At 42.8% G+C, this 24,438-nt stretch overlaps 1 protein-coding gene and 1 non-coding gene across 5 annotated transcripts; both read left to right on the forward strand.

Moving 5' to 3' along the window:
• The first annotated feature begins 44 nt into the window (after positions 1-44).
• On the forward strand, positions 45-23,383 carry SNX5 (sorting nexin 5). 4 transcript variants are annotated; one of them, XM_032604852.1, is made up of 14 exons: positions 45-209; positions 449-530; positions 9,600-9,704; positions 10,820-10,930; positions 12,363-12,484; positions 13,541-13,664; positions 14,338-14,433; positions 15,642-15,747; positions 15,830-15,905; positions 17,170-17,209; positions 17,299-17,385; positions 18,616-18,775; positions 21,265-21,350; positions 22,598-23,383. In XM_032604852.1, exons 2-14 carry the CDS (start codon positions 480-482, stop codon positions 22,643-22,645), a joined length of 1,212 nt encoding a protein of 403 aa, XP_032460743.1. In that variant the 5' UTR covers positions 45-209; positions 449-479; the 3' UTR covers positions 22,646-23,383. The 4 variants fall into 4 exon arrangements, with proteins under 4 accessions (XP_032460743.1, XP_032460746.1, XP_032460744.1 ...); XM_032604853.1 differs by having other exon boundaries at positions 95-209; positions 453-530; XM_032604855.1 differs by lacking the exon at positions 449-530 and having other exon boundaries at positions 75-209.
• LOC116741041 lies at positions 4,792-5,028 on the forward strand. The gene has a single exon (XR_004346017.1). It is a non-coding gene; the product is annotated as a small nucleolar RNA SNORD17 (small nucleolar RNA).
• Positions 23,384-24,438: the final 1,055 nt, after the last annotated feature.

A 24,438-nucleotide genomic window follows, 5' to 3' on the forward strand; every position in this document is an offset into this window, starting at 1 on the left:
GGCGCTTCCAAATCTCGCCTTCTCTCTCTCTCACGAGATTTCGTTTACGTCAGAGCTCGTCGCCATCTTGGACTCTGACTGAATAATAAATTCTCTCCCCCCAAGAGCGCGCAGCCTTTCTTGAGAAGCGCCTCGTTGGCAGAGTGTAAGGGGCACCGCGTCCCCGTGGCGGCCGGTGGTTGGCGGCTTCTGCGTGGCTCGGAGCGAGGGTAGGCCCCGCGTAGCTTCTTTGCCCGGCTCCAAGATGGACGGCAGCGGGGACGGGGGAGGCTGCCCTGGGGGAGCACGTGGGGCGCCGCTCGCCTTTCCTGGGGCTGCTGGGACGGTGGAGGAGTCGCGAGGCCTCCCGCCGCCGTCGGGCAGAGAGGCTGGCGGAGGCGGGGCCGCGGCCGCCCCCGAGACGAGCCCTGGCGGCGGCGGCGGTCCAGCCTCTTCTCTCCTCGCACAGCCAGGCGGCCACGCTCGAGGCCCGCGTCGCCATGGCCGCGGTTCCCGAGTTGCTGCAGCAGCAGGAGGAGGACCGCAGCAAGGTGAGGCCCTGGCCGCCCTCGGCCCCCGGGCCGGGAGGCCCCGGCCGTCACCCAGACTCCCACGCTCCTTGCCCTAGTTCCCGGGAGGGGCTCGCGGGGCAGGGGCCGGAGACGCGGGAGCGCGCGCTCGGCGTGGAAAGTTGCTAAAACTTCTCGGGGGAGACCGCGCAGTGCACGCGTGACCCGCTCTGCAGCAAACGACGGAGCTCGAAACCGCACCCCAGCCCTTCCAAAATACTGGGGAGATTCAGTCGAGTCAGGTATCGAGAGTGTCTCTTGCAACTTCATAAGCGCTCAGTGCGCCGCTCCGGGAGGGAGTGCTGTCATTTTTAGGAGGTGCTCAAATAGTTGAACTTAAGTTTCGCTCTTAAGATTTGCGTGTTGATGTAAGGTACCCCCATGCCGCTTGGATCTTGAGGTCTAAAAGGTGACTAATGCAGTCAATTTATGTCGCCATAACCGATTGAAGATTGAGGTAAGCCTCCACTTTGATTGGTCCTTTACTTATAAGTTAGTTTGAAATATACAGGGGTTGGTATGAGCCGCAACGTTTTGTGCAGAATCGTCAACAGAAACGTTTTTCTAACAGAAAATCAAAATAATCTAGAAATTCGAGGCGCTCTGACATTTAAGTAACGTGGAAGGCATCTCTTAAGAAATCAAAGGCATTTTTGATCCACAGCTCTTTGGAGAGACCTTTTCATCTAGTGGTGCTAAAGGTCGCACACGGCTGCGGGATTGTTCAGCAAGGGGGTCACTGCTGTATTAGTTACTGAAATGAAGTGTGAGGATAGGGTCTTGGTTGGGGTATTTTTATTTCTTTCAAAGTGGAAAGAAGTAATTTTTTTTCCTTCCCTAAAGCCGGAAGTGGGAACTTGAGAACCATTCTTTCTAGAACATTCCAAAGGTAGTTTTCTCTCTAGACGTTTAGATGGCTGAATAGAAATTTGGGTAGATGGATTCCCCCCCTCCATCCCCTACCTTCCATCTTCCTTCTTGGTCCAGAATTTATTTTAGACAGCTCTTTAAAACTTCAACCGATCTTCCTATTTGTTAGTATAGTATACCTGTGGTTGGTTTTTAAAATAACTTCCCCACCATTCTGATCCTTGAGCAAAAGAGGATTCTGAAGGCTCCTGGTTTTAGTGACTACAGGAAAGGATTATATAGAATTATCTTCCTGCTTTTCTTTTAATTGCAGAAATAAGGAAATAGTAAACTTAATAAAATATTACTGTAACACGTGGCTTCATTTTTCTTCCTGGTATCCGATACTAGTCCTGGGATGTGGATCAAGTCTAGATGATTTTTACTGTTCACCAAAGGGGAGTTTGGGACAAGAGTGGAATAACAGGAGGGCAAATCTTGGGCAAACTGTTCTCTTGCTGTAATTCAACTTTGTTAGTTAACTGAAATATTTTACGTTTTTGCCCGCCCCGCCTCTCGCACTGGCTGCATCAATGTTCTAAGGTGTCTGGAGTTTTTAAAGGTTGGGGGGAGAAATGGAGATTATGCAGAACCTTGTTCCCATAAGATATTTACCCAGGCTTCCTGTTTGCCAAATGGTCCTTTAAACAGTGGGCATCGCGTTTAGGCTCCCACTCACAGACTCAGTGTATGTCTATTGTGATGAGTCTTGGTCCCGTTAGTCTTGCCAACCTACGGCAAATGGAGTGTGAGTCCTGATTGTCTCCTGGGATTTTTATTATTCTTAACTTGTTAGTGGACTGAAGCAAATGATCACACAGGAGAATCTGTAAGGGCCCTCCCCAGCCTAGTGCTGTTACTTTCACCTTAACTTTCACTAGTTGGGTTACATGGGCTTTGGGTGGACAGTGTTTCCTTCCCAGAGCCAGTCATTAATGTTTTACATTTATGCTGCTGCTCTGGTTTGCAGATTGTTAACTGGTGTGGAAGATGTCTCTAGGGACACCACTCTCCACCAGCCTAGATGAAGAGTGTTAACATTTATGTTAGTATAGGAACAGTCCTGAATTTTCACCAATACTGCAGCAAGTCCAGAGTAACTGATTCGTGTGGACTGAAGTTTTGTACTATGTTTATGGCTCGACTTCTTAAATTCGGGAAGTGTGGCTTCTGAAAGCTGCCCAAGCCTTAGTTCTGGATCAGTAACTTGCAGACAGTGTCTGAAGATCCCCATTTGTGAATACTACTATAGCAGGTCATGATCTGCCCACTTTTTTTTTTGGCTGTAGGAAGAAATGGCTTAGGGCAACTATGAGAGAATTTTCTGGATTCTGAGATCCAAATTATCATTTGCTATGAGACGTAGTAAGTGACTAACATCTAATGTAGAGCTTCAGTTTAAACCAGGGTTTCTTAACCTGAGCATTACTGATTGACATTTTGGGCTTGATAATTTTTTGTTGTGGGGAATTGTCCTTCCTGCATATTGTAGCAGTATTCCTGGCCTTTATTGGGTGAGTGTAGCTCCCTTCCCTTCATCAGTGCCAGTCAAAAATAAATGCAGACACTGTCAAATGTCCCTTGGTTGAGAATCACCAATTTAAACTTTCTAAAATGGTGTGATATGGGTGGGTCAGATCGTTGACTGTCTTTGGTAGAATTAGCCTTCCCCCCAGTATTGAGGAGCCTTACCAAAAAATGGTAAAGGGTTCTGGGCAGTTGAGAGTTACAAACTCTGCTGTGTTTACCATGTTGGAGTTCACTGCCCCCTTTGGACAGTGGAAACCTGAGGCTCGGATGCCACAGTACTCACAAAGCATTGTGGGGCAGAATTGAAGATCACTGAGAAATGTGCTACAGGGTGGAACTTGGTTTAAAAATCCTGCTTTTTTGCTGTGTTGTCCTGATTGCTTGAGGATATTAGGATGTACTTCTGTAGGTCAGTAGTACCACTGGCCAGTGGTGAAAGGCACATACAGTGAAGTTAGGCTGTATTTAGGGAAACAACCTTTTAATGAACCCAGTTATTCAGAGAAAAGTATTTTTGCGCTTTATAAGTTCTGCCTTTTATTTTTGAAATAGCGAAGGGATAGTGGGAAATCTTGTCTTGCATGAATAGCAAATTTGTTTTTTACAGGTTCAAATTGAGAAGTTTCTCTACATCTTTACATGAGAAACTAGCTCCCCCCCCAAAAGAAAAAAAAAAAGATACTTCACCTCCAACACCTGTATATTTTCTGATTGGCCATTGAGTTAACTCTTAAGAAGAGAGATTTCCCCCTAAAAGGGGGATATGGAATTTCTCAACTGTTTCATACCCCAAAGGCAAACTGTAAATACACAGGGAGGAGTGAAGTTGTAGTTTGAGGTTCAGGAGAGACTGAACTTTAGTTTAGAGATTGGGTTCTTGGCTTGACTCCCCGCCTTCCTTTTAGAAATTTGGTGTAACTTTTTCAGGCACTGCTATATGGTCTGGAGAGAAAAGTGTAGTTTTCTCAAAATAGTTGCTTATGTTAATCTGTGGTATGCGTTTTCTGCCAGAAGAGTTTATGGTTTACTTGTTTTTGAGGGGCAGATCCCTAAGCCTTTGGGTCTAGTTAGTGTAAATGGTGAGGAGCACAAATGCAAATGTCACCAGCCTTAAGGCTTTCACCTGATCTTTAATGAAGAGCAGTACAAAGCTTACATGTTGTGCTAGTGGGGACCAGGTATCTGGTGAGGGATGAAGGGCTGAAATATTTATATCTGAAAGATCTGTGAAATGTGTGGTGCCTCTGACTAGCGTACAAGGAATCCCACCAGGAAGCAGGCAAGCTTTTCTTCTCTCCACGCTGCCATTTGTATCTTTAACTCATGACACAAGCTCAAGCTCAGCTCCATCCACGTTGCTGAATCATCTTTGTTGGTGAAGGTAAATTTTATTCTCAAATCTTTTTCTATTTCATCTTGGGTTGATCATAAAGTAAGACTGCTTTGTAGTAAGGAGCTGTGGACTTGATAGACCAGGAACTTTTGGAAGGGAGACTTGATGAAATCTAGTAGTAGGTGAAGGGCTTTAGCTTTGAATGGAGGAAATTAGTTTTTTGTTTGTGGCAGCTGCTTCCTCTGTAGCAGTGGTATGTTGATTCCCAATAGAATTTCTGTGCTAGATCATTATAGATCATGTGGTTCAGCGTTTCACTTTGTGAACTCCTGAAAATAATCCAGGTATCTTGCAATTAGATGGATTGTAATTAGATGAATTTCACAATGAATTTTATTTTAGCCAATAATTCAACTTAATCTCTTTCTGGTTCCATGTTGGGATTCCACTGGCTCGTGGGCTTGCAGCCTTGTGAAATGATGATTCAGTTTATCCATTCGCTGAGTGCGCTGCACTGACCTTCTTCCAAGCCTGGATTTCTGTTCTAGGAGCTCTGGGCTGCGTAGCCTCCAAATGCCCTGCAGTCTGCAGTGTTCTACTGTGGACAGCTTGTGTGTTGGTGGACTACCGGTAAGAATGGTTGGTGTCAGCAGGGATGGGTCCCTGTGGGTCTCATCTCACCAAGATGAGTGGTGGAAATCTGATCACTTGCTGCAGTTCTTTATCTAGTTGTTAAGCTTGTGGCTAATTTCCATAACTATTATCTATGTTAGTAGACTGAGATCTAGAAGTCTTTGGTTCTGTTGTCCTTGAGGACTATGATACGATACTGGCAGGCCTGAATTATAGGAAGGGGGGGAGCCAGTGGCGGGGGGGGGGGGGGGGAAGGTGAGCACATATACCTGTAAAAGCAGCTCATGTATTGCACACAGTCAGTTCAATTGTTTTTCATGCACCAGTGCCTCAGGGATAAGTGGGATAGAACACAGGCAAGTTTTGGTTACCTTCAGGGTGGGAGAAGGTAGTGAGAAATAATTCAGTACCATTACAGTATTTGAGCCATAAAAAGGGGTTCGGAGAAAGATACAGTATTAGAATTTCTTACAGAGCACTTCCTTCCTGTGAGCTGAAACAGTAACAAAGTAATATATGTTTCATAAGTATGTATCATGTGAGTCAGTTTTCAGAAATTACTGCAAATCCAGTGTGTCTGCTGCAGAGCATTTTTGGATTTATTTCCTCACTAGTGAGTATTGGATTAGGCAAGGTATCCGTACCTGTCTAGCTGAAATATGGCCTGGTTGCTTCTTGCCTGTTCTGGCTCCATGCTGTTTACAGACCATTCAAAGATTATTTGTCATATTGGCCCTCTCCCTGGTAGGGGTCTTTAGTACCTTAGCCATTGGGTGAAGGGAAAGCAAAGCAGAATCCTTAGGAGAGAAACAGTTTGAAGGAGAGGCACACTGATGTAGCATGTGCTGGTTAAGTACATTTCTGCTTCGGTACTGGAGAATGGAAAGTCATTTCAGTGTATACATGCAGGCTTTTCTTCTATCTGCAGTAGTTTCCTTGCAACATTCAAATTAAGATGGAAATATAGGGGCTGGCATATTCAATTTCTTGCATGTATACAAAACTGGTTAGACTTAAGTGGCTATTCAACTAGACGCCATTCTAGCAGATCAGAGTGACTGTGGAGATGATTTCTTCTCATTGTGTTTGTCATTTGGCTATATGGCAGTAATGTAAACTGGAGTCTGCAGCTGCCATAACGTTTTTTATACTTTATGTATCTTCTTCTGTGGGTTCTGAATTTCTGAATCTGGCTTTCTGTGTCGTCCAGCCACAGAGGTGCTCTTTGCCATCTGTGTGCCACTTAACCTTTTGAAGAGGAGGCTTTGCAATGGCGTTAAAGTTGTGTACCAAAGTGAGTCATAAGTGAGATCTGGACAAAAAGTGGTCTTTAGCAGCTCAGAGCTTTGCAGATCTGTCCTGTGGCCAGTGTCAGGTGCCCCAGCTGGGAGGTTGATGAACAAGTGAGGGAATGCACAGGGATTGATTTAGTTTTTCTCCTTTTCAGCTCTCTTACCAAGCCTTCAGATTTCTTAAAACAGTTAAAATTTTGTTTTCTAAATGAAGCGATGCTTGTTTACCCCCTTTTCTTCTCACAAAGATCACTTTAATCATTACTGTAAGGATTAGTCTGATAAGGAAGTATATTGGGGACTGAAACTCCATCTAAAACTTGGAGTATGTGATGTAGTGGTTTCTGTGGAAATCTACAAAAGAAAGTCTGTTTTAAAACAACATTGCACATTGGAGAGTAAATGTGTTTTAAATTTGATTCTCACTAGTGACCTAAGGGAATGGGAAAGGGAAAGTTAACGTGCCTAAGGTTAGACTCTGTTCTGAAGCCTGCCTCTCCTGCCTGCCTCTCCCTGCTGCTTTAAACAGCTGTCCCAGTCATTTTGACACCTGTGGCCCAGGTCAGACAGTGTTGGCCAACAGGGCTAAGGCGGCACTCTGGGCACTTACTTAGGCTAGGGGGCAGAGATGGTGAGTGGGCGAAAGTGTATGGAGGCATGTCACCCACTCGCTGTACCCTCCACCCTGTTGATTATTTAGCAAGTACTGTGCCATGGGGCTATGGAGTGTTGGTTCTGTTGACCAAGCAGAAAAAGGAATGCTGAGCTTTTAATCACAGTTGATGCTTCCGGAGTGAGGAGACAGTGCTGACTTAGAAGCTTTAAACATTTCACAACTTTTTACTCCTTGGTGATTTATGGGCTTCATTATCTGGAGGGTTATCTTGCTGCAATACAAGAAAGTTCCTTTGACTTGTGAATAGGGATCATTTGAGTTGATGATGGTCTGCATACTCAGAATTTTGCCACCATCCTTTTTCAGACAATTCTTTGAGGCCCAAATGCAGACTTTTTTGTGTTATCTGTTGTGGGTTTCTTTTTTTTTTTTTTTTTAATTGTTTTGTTTTCGTGGTGGGGTGGGAGTGTTTATCATGTCAGGTGGTGGGATTGTTGAGTCCCTTCCTAGGGTGGTATATTTAGGCAAAAGTGATTACTGCTGGAGAAGCTGGGTGCTTGGCATCTTGTTATAGTGCACAGTCTTTCCAAACCTCTAGTGGTTTTTGTTATTTTGTGTTCTCATCACACTCTTAGACTAAAAAACAAAATATCTTTGCTGACAAGAAGATAGTAACACAGTGAATAACCTGGGCAGTTACTTCTGTATGGTTGGAGGTGTGGGAAAGAGGTGACATCTGATGTTCGCTGGTGAAGTCCATTGCTGCTTTGACTGGTGCTTCAATGAGCCCCGTTTACTAGCTTACATTCCCCTTGGGTCTTCTAACCCTAATTCCCAAGGCAGTCCTTGTGGTGCTCACAGGCTCACTGGGCTGGGAGTGAGCTAAAATGGAATTGACAGTATGTTCAGAAATTGAGAGACTGCTGGAAACCAGGATTTGTGACCTCGTTAGGAAATGGAATCTCAGGAAACATGGCTGTTGTTGCTGAACTCAGGGAAATGCACCTTAGACACGGTCCCTGGGCCGGCCCCATCTTTCCACCAGTAACCTGACCCACTTTATTCGTGTACTGACTCTTGACGCGTACAAACATGAGATCAGTGGGGTGGCCAGTATTCTCTGCAGTCAAATTTAGTGTATATTTTGAGGTCTTTTTGAATGCTGCATTTGCCCAGTGGTAAATTATCAGAAGGAAGGAAGCTTTTATCAGAAATATGTCAGAGAGTCACAGCTGTGATAAAATGAAGTATCCCTGACCTTGAAGCTTTATCTTTCTTTGCAGAGATTTCATAAATGGACATGTGAAAATTAAGCCAAACAAGCAAATATTTCATAGGAGTCATCACAAGTTCACTTGGAAGATGTATTTAGGTTGACATGTAAGGAACTGTTAAGTATATTGTGATCTTAAAATACTTGATGTTAAAAATCAAGTTCGGGTGGCAAGAACGTGAGCCTTAGTTCTTAGAGGAAAGCCATTGTTCTAAGGGCTCACTCTGGTTTTTGCAATTAAAATTTTTTTCTTGGTCACAGTGCTGAAGGAAAAAGGGAAGTACTGACAGTTTCTGAGATACTACAAAGGAGAGAGAAGTAATCCATGTGTTCTTAGAGAATATGTTTAATCTTTTCATACCTAATAGAACCAGTTTTTCTATTTTCAGAAGTTCATCAGTCTTTGGTCTTTTTATTTTGAAGAAAGGAATTCAAAGGGAAATTTAAAGGGAAATACTCAGAATTCCCTGTTCTCTCATCCTCTTAACTCCAGTCTTCACTTGGCATTTTCCTTAATAGTCTAGAGGGTTCTGGCAACTTTAGCACTAGTTTACAATTGGGGGCTGGGGGAAGGATGAGATGTTTAATCCCTGCAATCTCTTATTTGTGTCAGGCCTTCAGATCCACTGTCAGCTTGTCTGTCTTAAGAATGAAAGAAATTATCATATTTTAGATTCAGTAGGAAAGCTTTTTTTTTTTTTTAAGGAAGACCATTTTAACCACTTTTTCCTAACAGTCCACTTCTTCCAAGAATTCTTTTTAAACAGTCAAAACTGGAGTTGGATATTATTTTCCTCTGAGTTTCCAACTAACAAAAATCATTTACTTTTGTTTCCAGGGCAGTGCTCACACTTCTTCCTTATGTGTAATTGCAGTGGAATTCTGATAATTCAGGCCTTTGTTGGTTTTTACAATTCACTTCTTGTGTCTAGATTTCTCATCTCCTTGACAGTCCCTGAATATCAATAGGTCCACTCTTGAGTGGATTTTTATCTCTCCACGCAAGATCCCATACCACCTGACTGTTCTCTGTACTTCCAAGTTTTCCCAGCCTCTAACTTTCAGATATACGTACGACTGTTAACGCTTCTTGAATGTTCTTGTAATTTGGGCATTTATGTAAGAAGTTCCAGATTTCGTTTTATCCAGTTGAAGCCTTCTTATTCTTAGTACAGTTCTTCAATTATTTGGTTAAATGTATTTTTCATGTACACATAAAGTATGTAATGTACATGATATTAGAATTATGTAGCTGCTTTGTTTAGATTACAGGAATTCACTGGACCCACCCATGCATTTAAGAGCAGGTTTCCCCACAGTTTCAAATACTATCTCAACTTTGTTCTAAATAGAACAATAGAAGTCTTGTATAGACTGCTTTTTAATTACTAGCTCCCCGTTTTTGGAAGGATACTTTTTAGGACTAAAATGAACTTGAGACTAATAGCCAAAAAATGTATTTCAGCTGAGATCTGTGTCAGTGGACCTGAATGTTGATCCCTCGCTTCAGATTGACATACCTGATGCTCTCAGTGAGAGGGATAAAGTCAAATTTACGGTGCACACCAAGGTAAGTGAAGAATGACTTCAGTAATAAAAACAGTGCCAGGTTGCAGCCTTGTTATTCACAGTGGGTGTGAGAAGAGACCTAGTGACCTGAGTGCAGTGTGGCACTCCTGCTAAGTGAGGCCCCTCCCTCCACTTGCTCCTAGTAAGCATCGGATGAGTGCTCTTCTTACAGCATTTTCTACTGTGGTGGAGCCCTGGGGCTGTGGGCTTTGCTGGTGTTTAGTGTGGCTTGTGCTCTGCTCCGTGGGGAAGCAAACCAGGCAGAGCGACAGAGCTGGAGCCACCTGCCACAGAACTCCACCTTTGTTTGTAATTTGCATGCGTGGGAAGTGCTTGCTTTTCCCATATTTACTAAGTTCTTGGCTGTCACCCCACCTATTATGATTCAGAAGAGGTTTTTTTCTTCCAGATTTTTAAAAAAATTTACTTTGAAGTATAACTGATTAATAATGTTGTGTTAATTTTTCTCCAGATTTTTAATTTGACAAAAGCAATATGCCAATCTGTGAAAAATATAGAAAGTTTAATTCCTTGGGATCTTTTCAGGAACATTTTTAGCCTCCTTTCTCCTTCCATACTAGTTAAAATATATTGAGTGCTTGTCTTATGCCAGGCACTTTTGTAAAGGGTTTACATGGGCTTAATTTTCTCTTTCTAACAATCTTATGGTATTCTGTTATCGCCATCTTACAGGTGAGGAACTGAGGTACAGGTTTAAATGAAGTAAATGGCTGAGGCACAATTTGAGTCAGGAAGTTTGAAGCTAGAGCTCTTGGTTTATGCCATCTCCAGCATAATATTGGTAATATGTTGTCTATGAGGTCCTCTCCCACGAGGTTTTCTCTGTGTACCTTGGTGGCTTGGTGGTGTTAACATACCTGTCACTCAGGCATCGTGAGGCCTACGTGATTATATCTGTTTGAGTTGGCCTGAAAGGTGGAGTTTTGTGACTAGAATTCCGTAAAGAACGTGTTGAATCTTAGCTTTGTTCTTTATTGGATCTCATTAAAAAACTGGATGTTCTATTATGCAGAATTTTCCCATAGTGCACTGCATGAAACCCAAGCCACTTTATATGAAAATAGTAGTTAACAGTCACTTCTTTTTTCTTTACAGACCACGCTGCCCACGTTTCAGAGCCCAGAGTTTTCTGTTACAAGGCAACATGAAGACTTTGTGTGGCTACACGACACTCTTATTGAAACTACAGACTACGCTGGGCTTATTGTAAGTACATTTTGGGTAATCAGATAATTACTGAAGCCAGTTTCTTCTACCTTGCTGTTCATTTTGTTTTGAGAGACTTTTACCCACTTTTTTTTATAATAGGTTGTGAAAAAAGTCTGATTTCATTTGTCAACTAGAGTATGTGTTAGCTATTACTGGTAAAATCTAAAGTATGTGAAAATAGCGTTTTAGCTGTAAGATGAAGCATAGTCTTATATTCTGTACAATAAAAGAGAGTAAGCAGTTTCTTGGTGTAAAGTCTTGTCTACCTTTGGGTTTAGCATTTCTCTGGCATTTCCTTTCAGCCATCAAGTGGAATTGATCTCTGCTGGTGGTAGTGTGTGCTGGGTTTCTCAGGTGTGTTCTGCTGAAGGCGTAAAGGGGGCAGTTGTCTTTGTGCTTGGCCCTTGAGAGTTAATGCGTGGCTCTGGGAAGAGACTTAGCTGATTTTATTTATTTTTATTTTTTGGCTGCACTGTGCAGCTCGCAGGATCTTAGTTCCCCAACCAGGGATTGAACCCGCGCCCTCGACAGTGAAAGCGCAGAGTCTTAACCGCTGGACTGCCAGGGAAGTCCCTTAGCCGATTTTAAAGGAGAGAGAAAAACGGACTTGAGGATGTGGGGAGGGGGAAGGGTGAGTTTTGACAGGGCGAGAGAGAGTCATGGACATATACACACTAACAAACGTAGTAAGGTAGATAGCTAGGGGGAAGCAGCCGCAGGGCACAGGGATATTAGCTCGGGGCTTTGTGACTGTCTGGAGGGGTGGGATGGGGAGGGTGGGAGGGAGGGAGACGCAAGAGGGAAGACATGTGGGAACATATGTATGTGTATGGTTGATTCACTTTGTTATAAAGCGGAGACTAACACACCATTGTAAAGCAATTATACCCCAATAAAGGTATTTAAAAAAAAAAATGCCACAAAGATGTCCAATAAAATTATCTAAGAAGTTCCAAAAAAAAAAAAGGAGAGAGAAACATGGCTTTTCCTGCCAGGCCAGCTGAAGAATCTGGCCAAATAGTTAAACAAAATCAGTACTGAAGCTTTTGTTTAAGAATGTCCACACAAAATTAGAATCTTTTATCCTCTGGAATAAATTCCTTTATAAATCCAGAGATTATTATCTTCATCGTACTTCATTGGCTTCATTTTAGCATTGATTGTAATATATAAATTAAACTGACAATTGAAGCAGGATAAACTGTCATACCTACCAACTGTCCAGTGATTAACCGAACAAATGATTGCAGTCAAAGTGAGTGCCCATTGTAGGGAACACTTCTTTTAAATGGCCGAAAGGAATAAGGTTAAGAGAAAAGTGCAAGTTGATTTTCAGGCAGCCCCACTGGGCTCCCTGCCTCCTGTGCACAGGCACTGAGTTGCACATCTCGGGGGCAAGAACCCTCACGAGTTACCGCCTTGACTGCAGATTCCGCCTGCGCCTGCAAAGCCTGACTTCGACGGCCCTCGAGAGAAGATGCAGAAACTGGGAGAGGGTGAAGGGTCTATGACCAAAGAAGAATTTGCCAAGATGAAGCAAGAGCTGGAAGCGTAAGTGCATTTTCTTGATGGGGGCTCTACCCTTTGAGAATAAAAGTGGTGATGTGTGCAGAAACAAGAATCTGACAGCTAATTTCAGTTAGTTACCTGGCTATTGTCTTCTCAAACCACATTTTGCAGAGTGTGGGTGAAGGGGCCTGGTCTTTGTACGTTAGACATTGATTCCCTGGGGACTGCTGACGCTGAGTAGATGATGGTTCTATCTGTAGATCATGCTTGTCATGGAGTGTTGGTTTGGCATAAAGTGAAGAACTAAACGTTTGTCTTTATATAGAAACAAGTCTTCAGGCTGTGATAATCTACAAAACTTTCTTCCCTGAAGTTGTTTACTGGAAGTATAGTTGAAACTAGATGGCAGTGAGTGCTGCTACAAAGAAGCATTCTAAGAATAGCCACAGCTATGGCTCTTTTAATCTGGTTGTAATTCTTTCAAAGAAAAATGGATTCTTTATTCTGTATCATAGTTGGAGGTTTGCATACAGTTTCTTATGACGCCATCCTTACACTTCTTTCCGTTGGCTCCCTCCCTTCTTCGGGGTCCATCTCAGCGAGTCTCTTCAGCATGCTGCCACAGGCCCATTAGCCTGGTACCCCGTGGACAGCTCTGAGGATAGAGCGCTGAACACAACAGACAAGTTCCTACTGTTGGGAAGTTTAGAGTCATCTCTAGTGTGTATATTAAGATGAAGCCACTTAGTAGTTTCTGATGGTTCCAGGCTTTGTTAGACTCACTGCTGTGTACATGGCTGCAAAATTAAAGGGTTTTCATGGTTATAAAGAAGCCAGTGTTTTGTGCTTAAGTACACGTGGGTTTAGGCTTCACAGATGTACCCTATCAACTCTGGTTATATTGCTTCCCCTTTCGGTGGCTGTTCCACAGATTCCAAAACGAGAACTGCCTTATTACCTAGTTGGATGCTACATTATACCAAGCTGCTTTGGGTCCAGTTGAGGTGTTCTGCATGGCTGCAGGAGCAGCGCAGTGAGGTCCCAGGGAGCAGTGTTGGGTGGTCAACTGAGCTGAGGCCTTGTGCGCTTCTCTTCCAGTGAGTATCTCGCGGTCTTCAAGAAGACTGTGTCTTCCCATGAAGTCTTTCTTCAGCGGCTCTCCTCTCACCCTGTTCTCAGTAAAGATCGCAACTTTCACATTTTCCTGGAATATGATCAAGATGTAAGGCATTTTTATTCCATTTCCATGATCCAGTTAAAATGTACAAAGAATATACTTGATATATTTTCTGAAAAATTGACTTTCAAGGTTGAGTTTCTTATCAACACAACAGAAACCTTTCTTAGATGCTCCTCCCCTTGCCTACCTCCCCCAGGGCAATAGATCCAATGTGTAAGGCATTTTTATAAAATGTTGCATGTAAATATTTTGACCTTTTTCCCCTCAGTTAAGCTTGGGATTATTCAAAATTTAAGTTGATCCACATTTGTTTTATTCATTGAAAGGGAGACATATGCTTGCTTTTTTACAAAAATACGTTACATTTCTTGCTGTTTAGTATGTATGAGCCAAGCCTTGACCTAGACATTTCCTCACAGGTCTTCTAACCAGTGAATAATCAGCGTAACAGCACAGTAATTCTATCAAGAATTTAAAGGCACTAAGACTTGATATTGATACCTAGATAGTTTTTGAAAATATCTCCTAAGTCACACTTTTAGAATTACAACCTGTGCTTAGATTTAGCTGTTTATTTGATATTTTAGATCTGTTGTTAACGATGGAATTAGAGGTATCTTAAGTGTATACTTATACTAGTAAACAGTTACTTGGAATGTGTTCAGGACTTGATGGGAAATATATGTACCGTTAACTGTTTTGGATTTCTCCTTAGCTAAGTGTTAGGCGGAAAAATACCAAAGAGATGTTTGGTGGCTTTTTCAAAAGTGTGGTGAAAAGTGCTGATGAAGTTCTTTTTTCAGGAGTTAAGGTAAGTGGCCTTTAGCTGTTTGAGAAAGTTCTTCTCTTTGTGTGAATAGGTGACATTTTGTTTCTTCAGAATAGATATTTGTGAAACAAATGGTATTAGCTTCTGAAAAATGTAAATAATTTTTTTCAAATTTGGTTATTTTTATCTACTCATTGAATTTTCACTTATTTTCCAAAAATACTCTGTTCTTTCCCAGGAGAAGGGATAAGAACCTTTCCACACTTAAATCTTCATTTTCTCCTTTTCTGTAAGGAGAGGTTACTCAGTTATTTTTTAAAAAAAATAAGCTACAAGACCAGTATTTCATGCTATTCTCCAGAATTGCACTGTCCCCGGTAGCCCCGGCCTCAGGTGGCAGTAGAGCACTTGACAGATGCAGTTGGCTGGTGTAATAAAGGAACTGAATTTTATGTTTTGTTTACATGCTGGATTTCAAGGACTTGATAGGAAGAAAGAACCATAAAATATGGGTTTTACCTGTTTCTTTTTATAATGTGGTTACTACAAAAGTTTTAAGCGGCACATGTAGCTCACATGTTTCTATTGGACAGTGCTGTTCTAGAACATCAAATAAATGTACAAGTTTCTCACTAGCCTTGTAGGTGTGGTTTATTTCTTCACTCCTCAGCGCCCCTCCCTTCTACCATAACAGTTACTGTCTGGTGTCTGACTTTGCCACTTCAGGGCTTGAGTAGGGAGCCCAGGGTGTAGTTGCTGAGAAAGACAGGGCGTTGTCAGAAATGTGGAAGCTCTGGGGCTGTCTCTGGCACAGCTGAAGGTGTGCTGTCCCCACGCATTGCAGGGGCGTTTGGCATCCCTGGTCAGTGCCCACCAGATGCCAGCGTTGCCTCCCAGTCTGGAACCAAACACGTTTGGCAGGTGCAGGTATCCGAGGCGAGGGAGCCACCCACTGGGCGGAACTACTGCTCTAGCGGAATTGCTGGAGGTTAGAGAGGATGCTGAGTTTTACTGGGCTGTGCTAAATGGCTCTTCAAAATGGTTCTCTCTGTTGACATTTCCTGCCAGCATTTCACTTTTCCTAATCCCAGGTATAAAAAGTGCATTTCAAAAAAATTATTTTTATTTCCCTAGTCTTTAGAGGTTAAACTTCTTATGCATAAGCTTGTTTTTTTAGTGTTTTTTTCTAATATAAAATACATATTTGTAAGAAGTTTTGCTTCTTAGACCTTTTTTTTCCTTCCCTTTAGGAAGTAGATGACTTCTTTGAGCAAGAGAAGCATTTCCTCAGTAACTATTACGATAGGATCAAGGGTTCCTGTGCAAAGGCTGACAGGATGACCAGCGCTCATAAAAGTAAATACTTTCGCCCATTAGCCCCTTAGTCTGCTAATGTGCCAGCTCTGCTCACATAAAAGGGCTATCCTTGTTCCTGCAGATGTAGCAGACGATTACATCCACACCGCAGCCTGCTTGCATAGCCTGGCTTTAGAAGAGCCCACGGTCATCAAAAAGTAAGTTTTTGTTGGAAAACATTTTCTCTAATCCCCTAATTGAAAACTGTTGGGTGGTAAAATGGGTAATGACTACACAGGTTCAGTTCCGCTCTTGAGCCAAGCCCATCTCGGGTGGACCATAGTCTCCAGCACTCACTTTATACTATACACCCTCTGAACATAAATACTTGTAAGACGTTTGTAGGGGACTCAGGGCACTTCTGTGCCAAATGTGATAGTTGTTGTCAAAGCCTTTATTTCTGTCAAACTTACATGTGTCTGTTGTTGATTCTTTTGATTTTGGAATTGTCTTTGAGAGAAGTTTGCTTTGTGTTTTCTGGCAAATGGTGCTTGCGCTTTACTCGGTAATGCCCTGGGCTGACTTGAAGAGATTTGGTTAAGGTAGCCATAAGGGTAAAGTAATGACCCCAGTCTGATTTTGAGCATTTTTTTATATTAATTTTTCAGTTTCTTCATTCTAGTTATTTCTGGTGTGAGATGGTATAGTTGGCCCCTTCCATGTCTGTGGGTTCTGCATCTACAGCTTCAAACAATTGCAGATCGAAAATACTTGTTTTTAAATTCCAGAAAGTTCCAAAAAGCAAAACTTGAATTTGCTGTGCATCAGCAACTATTTGCATAGCATTTATGGTGTACTTACAACTATTTACATAGTATTTACATTTTATGCGTGATAAGGAATCTAGAGATGATTTAACATATACAAGGAGTGTGCTTGTGCATTATATGCAAGTACACCATATAGATAAGGGACTTGATCAACTGTGGATTTTAGTCTCTGTGCAGGGTGGGCACTGTATCCTGGAACCACCCCTCACTGTTACTGTCAAATGACTGTGTTCTACTTACACCTAGGCTTGGTCTAGGGGGCGTTAGTATTTCAGACTTGAAAATGGGAGTCAGGCTGATGGCAGAACCAAGACAAACTAGTAGCGTATTTATGGCTTAGAACCTGACCTTGGCTAACACAAGTTTAACAGCGGATAAAAACTTGGGGACACAGGTTCTGCACAGCAAGGTGGCTGAGGGGCAGCAAGAGAGACCAATGCCGGTGAGTGCGGCACTGGAAATGTGCTCGGTTTCGTAACCATCTTCTCTGCTAGTTTGGGCCACTTGTGATGAAAGCATTGCTTTGATAAGTTAATTATAAAGCGCCACAGACTAGGACTCCTGAATTTGCCCATTCATGTCTTAGAGCATTGATAAGATCATATTTCATACATGATTTAAGACCGTAAGCCAAAATCGTGTATATTTGCAGGTACCTATTGAAGGCGGCTGAGCTATTTGAAAAACTTAGGGTAAGGATTTTTATGTTGGTCTTCAAGGTATGTGTTTTATAATCTGTAGATTTCTGCTTAGATGATGGTGGCCTTTGATTTTTTAACAGAAAGTAGAGAGTCGAGTCTCCTCAGATGAAGACTTAAAGCTGACAGAGCTCCTCCGATACTACATGCTCAACATAGAGGCTGCTAAGGTGAGGGAGTTCTCCCAGAAGAGGTCTGATGATACCGATGTATTCTCTTTGTTAAAAATGAAAGAAGATGGGAATTTGTCAGGATTGTTCATGTAAGTGATGTCAGCCTAAATAAAGAAGTAGACTGAGGCAAGCTCGAGTTTCTTCAGGAGTAGCAGAGGAGTTGCATGCAGTGTGGGAAACACTGTAGCAAGCCACAGGAGAGTCCATTGAGGGTGTGGGGTGGGATGTATTTTGGGGCAAGGAGTGCAAAGAGGAAGAGTCTTTGGCAGTAAGATGGTTGGCGTGAGGGAGCTGGTCCCCAGCAGTAAGCTCATTGGCTGGTGTTCACTGGTCAGGAGGTAAGTCTGGGTATCAGGTGTTTGTGGGAAATCAGTCTCTCAGTTCTTAAGTTGTATAGTTATATTCTGAGAGTGCGGGTGTGTATCCTCCAGTTCCGTTTTAGATTGAAATCATCTCACAGTGACGTGCCTTTTTTGTGACATTGTGTCCTTAGTTTGCATTGCTTAGGAACTTAGGGGCAGTAGGGCTGGTGCCGAGTAGACAGGTAATGGCTTGGGAGATTATATGCTGTTGGATGCAGAGATAACCGGACACATGCCAAAGGGGCTATTTCTGAGGCAGAAAAGGCTTTGGGGTTGTGATCTTTTATTGAATTGCAGTTGTCACTGCAGCCTTTGAGTCATAGAGCATTACTTAACCAAAAGCAAGGTGAAGTGGTCAGCAGAATGACCTTTGGGAATGGAACGTGCATTCTTCACTGTCTACACTGTCCTGAAGAAAAATGTTTAAATTATTTTTATATGAAATATACTAAACCTGGCAGCATAAAATTAGGTAGGGAAAATACCTAATGGGAAGATGTCATCAGGAAGTAGAAATTCATTCTTTCCCCCATAGTTTAGTTTTATTTTAGGTGACTTGTCTTGTGACATGTTTTCTTAGAGAAAAAAAATCCTGTAGTCGTCACTGTTTGGTTCCTTCTCTTGATCCGTATAAAGAATGCTGGAAAGGCCATCAGCAGTGCATTAAGCACTGCTATTACCAGCCTAATGTTGAGATTTAAAGCGGGGGCGGTGCAGGAGGTGGTTGATGTCTGACATTTTAGGCAGTGCCCCAAGGTACTTGTCTGTTTTTTAGAGTACTTCAGATAGTCTTCCTGTTCTGTTCTAGAGGTTTTTTGGTATTGGTTTAACTACCATGCATCATGTCTGTTAATTTTCTTCTCAGGATCTCTTATACAGACGCACTAAAGCCCTCATTGACTATGAGAATTCAAACAAGGCGTTGGATAAGGCCCGGTTAAAAAGCAAAGATGTCAAGCTGGCTGAGGCACACCAGCAGGAATGCTGCCAGAAATTTGAACAGCTTTCTGAATCTGCAAAAGAAGGTTGAGTGGGGCCACTTTTTATTTACTTTTTGCTTTTTATTAGGAAATAATCTCAAGCTTACAGAGAGAAGTTGCACAAATGGTACAGAGAACACCCATACATCCTCTGCCTTGTCACTTGCACACGTACATGTGCTCCTACTTGTGTGATTTTATAAACATATCTGGGTTTTTTTTTAACCATTTGAGATTAAGTTGTATCTTTCTTAGTCGTTTTATCCCTGAAAACTTCGCTGTGTTTCTCTTACATCCCTACAGTACAGTTACCAACTTTGGTAACCTTTGATACAATACAGAGTTGTCCTCTCCCCCACTCCTCCAGGTCAGCACTTGGTGCTGTCTGTCCTTTATTAACACAAGCCTTCCCTTCTCTCCCATATATTTTTTTTATCATCTTCATTAGACCCATGGATTCCTGTTTTCAAAAAGTTTTAAAATTCATGACTGTATGAAGTTATTTTGGTGTTCCTACTGTCCAGACTGAGCCAGTGAGAGCGCCCTTGAAGCTGGCGTAGCCTTATGACACCCCCATATTTTTGAGGATTAGATGTTTTGTGCTACTCTTAGACCTTTTCTACTCCAGCCATGAAAATCGCCATTTCTTCCAGGAGCCCAGATTGAGTGCTACGTGTGCTCATTTCTTCTGGGGTGCCTCTGCTTCTAGACCTTTCAGCCAACAGTGGGGAAATATCAGGATGTGTGCATACACATATATACTCTTCAGGGATCATGAGTCTGTGATAATGACTCAGTTGTATTCCATCTCCACAGGGTTGGTTCTTGCCTTCTACCATTCCAGAGTAAGGGGCTTTTAAAATATAATTTAGGACTTCCCTGGTGGTCCAGTGATTAAGACCCTGTGCTTCCAATGCAGGGGGCACAGGTTCAATCCCTGGTCAGGGAACTAAGATCCCGCATGCCACGCAGCATGGCCAAAAAAATAAAATTGGGAGATGGTGTACCATGTCCATTGAACATGAGTGTACTCTAGGTAGTCTTTTCCTTAGTGGGAATCTCCCTGCCCTGAAGTTCTTAGGGGCCATGGAACATGCCAGAGCAAAAAGTAAAGACTGTGTCTTCCAGAATGTGAATGTAAATTAGAGTGGACACTTGATTCACCCTCAGAACACCCTCCCCCTTCAAACTCAGGTTTCCATGTGGAATCCGTATCTCATTATAAGACTGTTTCCTCAGAACTTCCCCCTCCTCTGGCGTTGCAGTCCCGGTGTATCTGGAAGAGCTCTGCTCCTTTGTCTTGGCTTCTCTCTGTTCAGGACTCCGGTGCCCTCACTGAGGGACAGGACTTCTCTGTACAGTCTTTGCAAATGGCCTGCAGACATGCTCCCATGGCTGCCCTTTGTATTCTTTCAGAGGAACCTCTTTCTCGCTGCACTGTAGTTTAAATAAAAATTCTAGCTTTTTAAAAAAAAACAGCTAATTTAAATTTATAAGGAAAAAGAACACTTCAAAACTACTGAGTTGAAATCTTAGGTTATATAGGCCAGAGTTTAGTGGCTTTGAGAATTTTTTTAAAGAGAAGCCACAAAGCTTTACAATGGTGCCAGATTAGGCTTGTCTCTATTGCCCAAGGTTTGTCCCTTTGTTGTTTGATCTTATCCTCCTTATTCAAAATGTAAGCCTGGGTGTACACTATTTAAAAGTGCAGTACTCTGTAGAATAATGAGATAAATGGCTCCTAGCCTGTTTGTCTTAGGTTGAGGTTCTAAGGTTGTGGCTGAATTGATGGGAACTCTTGCAGAAGCACAGGGCAGTGGGCAGGTGTCCTGGGAGACAGATGGGTCAGTCTGGAGTTCTGGTCCTGGAGGGAAGGAGAAGAGCTTATTTTGACATCTGACAAAACCAGCCTGATGTATCCGAGTTACTATTGTTAACATCACTATACATTTTTTGAGTTTTTACTTTTTAATGTGGCTGCTTGTATTACATTTCTGTTGGATGGTGCTGTGTAGACACGATACAGGACTCTGAGCACCAGCTTAAGCTAAGGGAGGATTTTGATTACAGGAATGATGGTGAGAGCTGCAGGGTAGAGCCTGAGTTCATAAGTGTGTGGAAGGAATCAGAGGGAGTCTGATAGGACAGTGATCCTGAATTTTCATGATGGATATAGACACAAAGGTGGCATGTTCTGTAGAAATAGCCACAAAAAAGCAGTTTTCAGAGTTTAAAAATGATCCCTAAAAAAGGTCATTGGTGCAAGTATGTGTGGCCCACTACCTCCCTAGCCCACCCTCCACAAGCACTGGTTCCTAGAGGGAAAGGGCAAGGCAGCTCAACTCAGAAACCTCCAGGTGTTCAGGGGCCATTCTTGGTGACTGGGGGTGTGTTCCAATGGCAGAGATAACAAAAATGTGAGAAAATGTGGTGTAGGGTACCAAAGCTTTGGAGATCATTTTATTTGTAAAAATGGTATTTGGAAGTTAAAGATGAAGATTGTTCTGTTTTTCTTGGTAAACTTTGCTTTGTAGAGCTAATCAATTTCAAACGAAAGAGAGTGGCAGCATTTAGGAAGAATCTGATTGAAATGTCTGAACTGGAAATAAAGCATGCCAGGGTAAGTGTTATCTTCAAACTAAGTCAACTTTGGGGGGTCTTTTTCAAGTTATTTACCAATTCACTATTCCAGTGTCATCAAGCAGATGGCATTTGCTTTGTGGTTTAATCCCCTGAGGTGTGGGTGGGAGCCACTTGTCAGAGTATTTTTTCCACTGCAAACCAAAACTCCATATGTCTTGATGAAATACTGCTTTTTGAGAAGAGCATTCTTGGTGGCGCTTACCCAGCTTCTCTCTTGATGTCCTTGCGGGCCACACCCTGAAGGAGTTTTTCCAGTAATTTGTGAGCGTCCATCATAGCATTTATAAGCTCTTCGTTATCTGGAGTTTTCATGGAAGATTTTTTTTTTAATAGTTTTCTAATTTGCTAAGTGTCTTCTGATATTAATTCCCTTTTGGTTTAAAAAGGAGGAAAACTTCCTCATAATGTCTGTAGCATAATTTAGCCCAGGAAAGATGGAGAACAGTGGTTCTCAGTGCTAGAGCATATGAGAATCCTACTGGGGAGCTCTTAGGGAAGTTTTGTTTTTGTTTTTGTTTTGTGCCCAGGCTCGTTCACTCAGGGTTTCTGGGCTCTTTGGGTGGTTCCTGGGTACAGCAGATACTGAGCCTCAGGGTGCTGTCTGAGCCAGGGCAGTCAGGTCACTGTCACTGGCCATCTGTGCTGGTTAAAGCAGGAAGACTGAACGTTTGTATGTATTTTGAATTCCTTTATTTTGACCACAACGGAGATGCTTACTCACTTGCCTCTTTAAGTCCTGCTGTATATATGACCTTTTAAATTGGAGTTTTAAAGTATCATTTATGGGTCATTTATGATAGTGTTCTGAGTATTCTAGGTTTTTTGAATTCCTTTAAAGTGAGTACTTTGTACAGTATTTCCTGCCAAGTCCTATGTGAATATTTATCATTTGTAATCTCATTTATAATCTCACCCATAACTACTTTTTAACAACTTTTTATCCAGTATTTCCAAGGCTTTCAAATACCACATTTAGGTTAAGTCACATGAGTGGGATTGGCATGATTGCAGTGGGAGCAAACCTGGGGTGTGGGGTGGAGGTGCTGAAGTGCTGACCAGCCCTTCTGAGGGTGAGGAAATCCCCAACGTGAAATTGGGATGAGGGGAATTGTGGTTCAGGGGTCATTGAATGAAAAACAAGTACCCGGCCAGATGTCTTGTGACAAGTGAAGTCGGTGGGTCTGAGGTCCATGCCTCACCAGTGCCCCGACGTCTGTCTTCTAGAACAACGTCTCCCTCCTGCAGAGCTGCATCGACTTGTTCAAGAACTGAACGAAGGACGTGAATGTGAAGAAAGCCCGCATCACTTGCACTCAGATCATTACCACGGAAGATTTATTACCTTTGGCTTTAGTTTAAAATTATGTGAATAAATATTTTGATTTCTAAAGATCTTAACACTTAACCATGTTGGTTCAAAAATATTTCTATTGCATGCTACTTCGACATAACTAATCTTTATGCATTTAATACCTCAGAGCGGGTAGAATCTAAGTACTGGGTTCTCCTCTAATTTGTCTTTCGTAATTAAGAAAGGGTGCGGGAATCTTGCGCCTTCTGGAGTCTGTGTAAGCAGTGGTCTGGCATACACTGCCTCGCTGTTCCCTGTGCCCATGCCCCTACAAACCGGTTACTTTAGGGTAGGTGCCAATTACAACAGATGAGTCAGCCGCTTGTTACAGGTAAGGGACATTCCATCTCTTAATTAGGTAATTTCCCCCTTTCTTACTCTCCTGGTTCTTTAATCACCTTGAGTTGTTTGTACTATAACAAGAGCAAGAAAAATCTCATATCTTTATATACACCCTTTGCAACTCCATTTTTGTAGTTGGGAGATAAATATTTGAGGGAAGAGAAGCATCTTAAGGGTATAAGAACAAGTAATAAGGCCTAATTTAGAAGGTGGCCAGATCTACATTAAGAAAGATGTGAACCCCCTACCTAATGGGGGGGGCCGGTATGTGTGTTTGGACTTTTTATAAAGTGTACAATAAAATAATCCATGCTCTACTATGGAGTGTTTTTGTGGGAAACAAGGCCAGGTGCGCCCTGAGACTGCACTTGCAGCTAAGCCTTGGGGGTGGTGAGGGCTTTGGTATCTGCCAAGCGTTGTCCCAGCCTCTGTTCTAATCTTAACAGTTTAGAAGACTACAGACCTGTTTTTAAGGGTATATCTGTCCCATCATCGGTGTGACTGAGCCTTAAGGTGGTGCCTGCCAGGTTTATGTCTATCTTTTGTAATTATTCGTAAGAGACTTTGAGACTATGTAAAAAGTTTACCCACTTCTTTTAGCCTGTGTTTTAATCAGCTGTAACTGGTGTGAGGGTTGTAAAACTCTGGTTTTGGACACCATAGGTGACTTTTTCTGATGTTAAACTGATGCTGAAATCTTGCCCTCCCATCCAGTTACAGTGACTGAAATTTACTAAACGAGCCTAGACACAGTAATTCCTGCTCCCTTCACGTAAAGCGTTTGGGAGGGAGGTGTGGTGCCGGAAGCGAGTGCATTTAAACAAGCTGTGCTCCAGTCTGGGTTCCTAACCACATCTCGGTTCCCGCACACCTGTCACCCCCGGATCCCCCACAGTAACACAGGCGTCATGTGGTGTTGGGGTGTGCGACTCTGCCTAGTGTGACTGGGTTACAGCTGGTCCCAGGAGTTCTGGCTATGGCTCGCCTTGCCTCAGCCCTTGACTGGGGGCCACTTTGGACTAGGTCTGTTGCTGGATGTGAAACAGGTGGTTGGGACGCTGGGGTCCAAGTCCCGGCCCTGCTTGGTGGCTAAGGGGGCACCCTTCTGAACCAGACACATCTGTAAGGTGCAGCAGTGCTTTAAACTAGGTGCCCCTCAAGTTAATTTTACACGAGTGATCTCAGAGTGTTTGTGTTTACCTTCTGCACTAAAGTCTTTATGGACCTGCTGGTCATTCGTGAAACTGCACGGGGTTCTGGGCGGGTGAGGGTGTTTCTAGTCCTCCTTCCCTGCCCGAGTCGGCCAGTGGAGCCATTGCTGCCTCTGCAAACCTGGGCTCTTCCTGAGGAGCCAGGCGACCTGGCTAAGAGG

The sequence above is a fragment of the Phocoena sinus genome, chromosome 15 (genome assembly GCF_008692025.1).
Source record: "Phocoena sinus isolate mPhoSin1 chromosome 15, mPhoSin1.pri, whole genome shotgun sequence".
Classification (NCBI taxonomy): Eukaryota; Metazoa; Chordata; class Mammalia; order Artiodactyla; family Phocoenidae; genus Phocoena; species Phocoena sinus.

Excerpts from the sequence above, each read along its gene's own strand:
- SNX5 (XM_032604852.1), top strand. The coding sequence starts at position 480 with ATGGCCGCGGTTCCCGAGTTGCTGCAGCAGCAGGAGGAGGACCGCAGC. Across the intron at positions 9,705-10,819 it reads AATTTACGGTGCACACCAAG|ACCACGCTGCCCACGTTTCA; the intron begins GTAAGTGAAGAA and ends TTTTCTTTACAG. Across the intron at positions 14,434-15,641 it reads TTCTTTTTTCAGGAGTTAAG|GAAGTAGATGACTTCTTTGA; the intron begins GTAAGTGGCCTT and ends CCTTCCCTTTAG.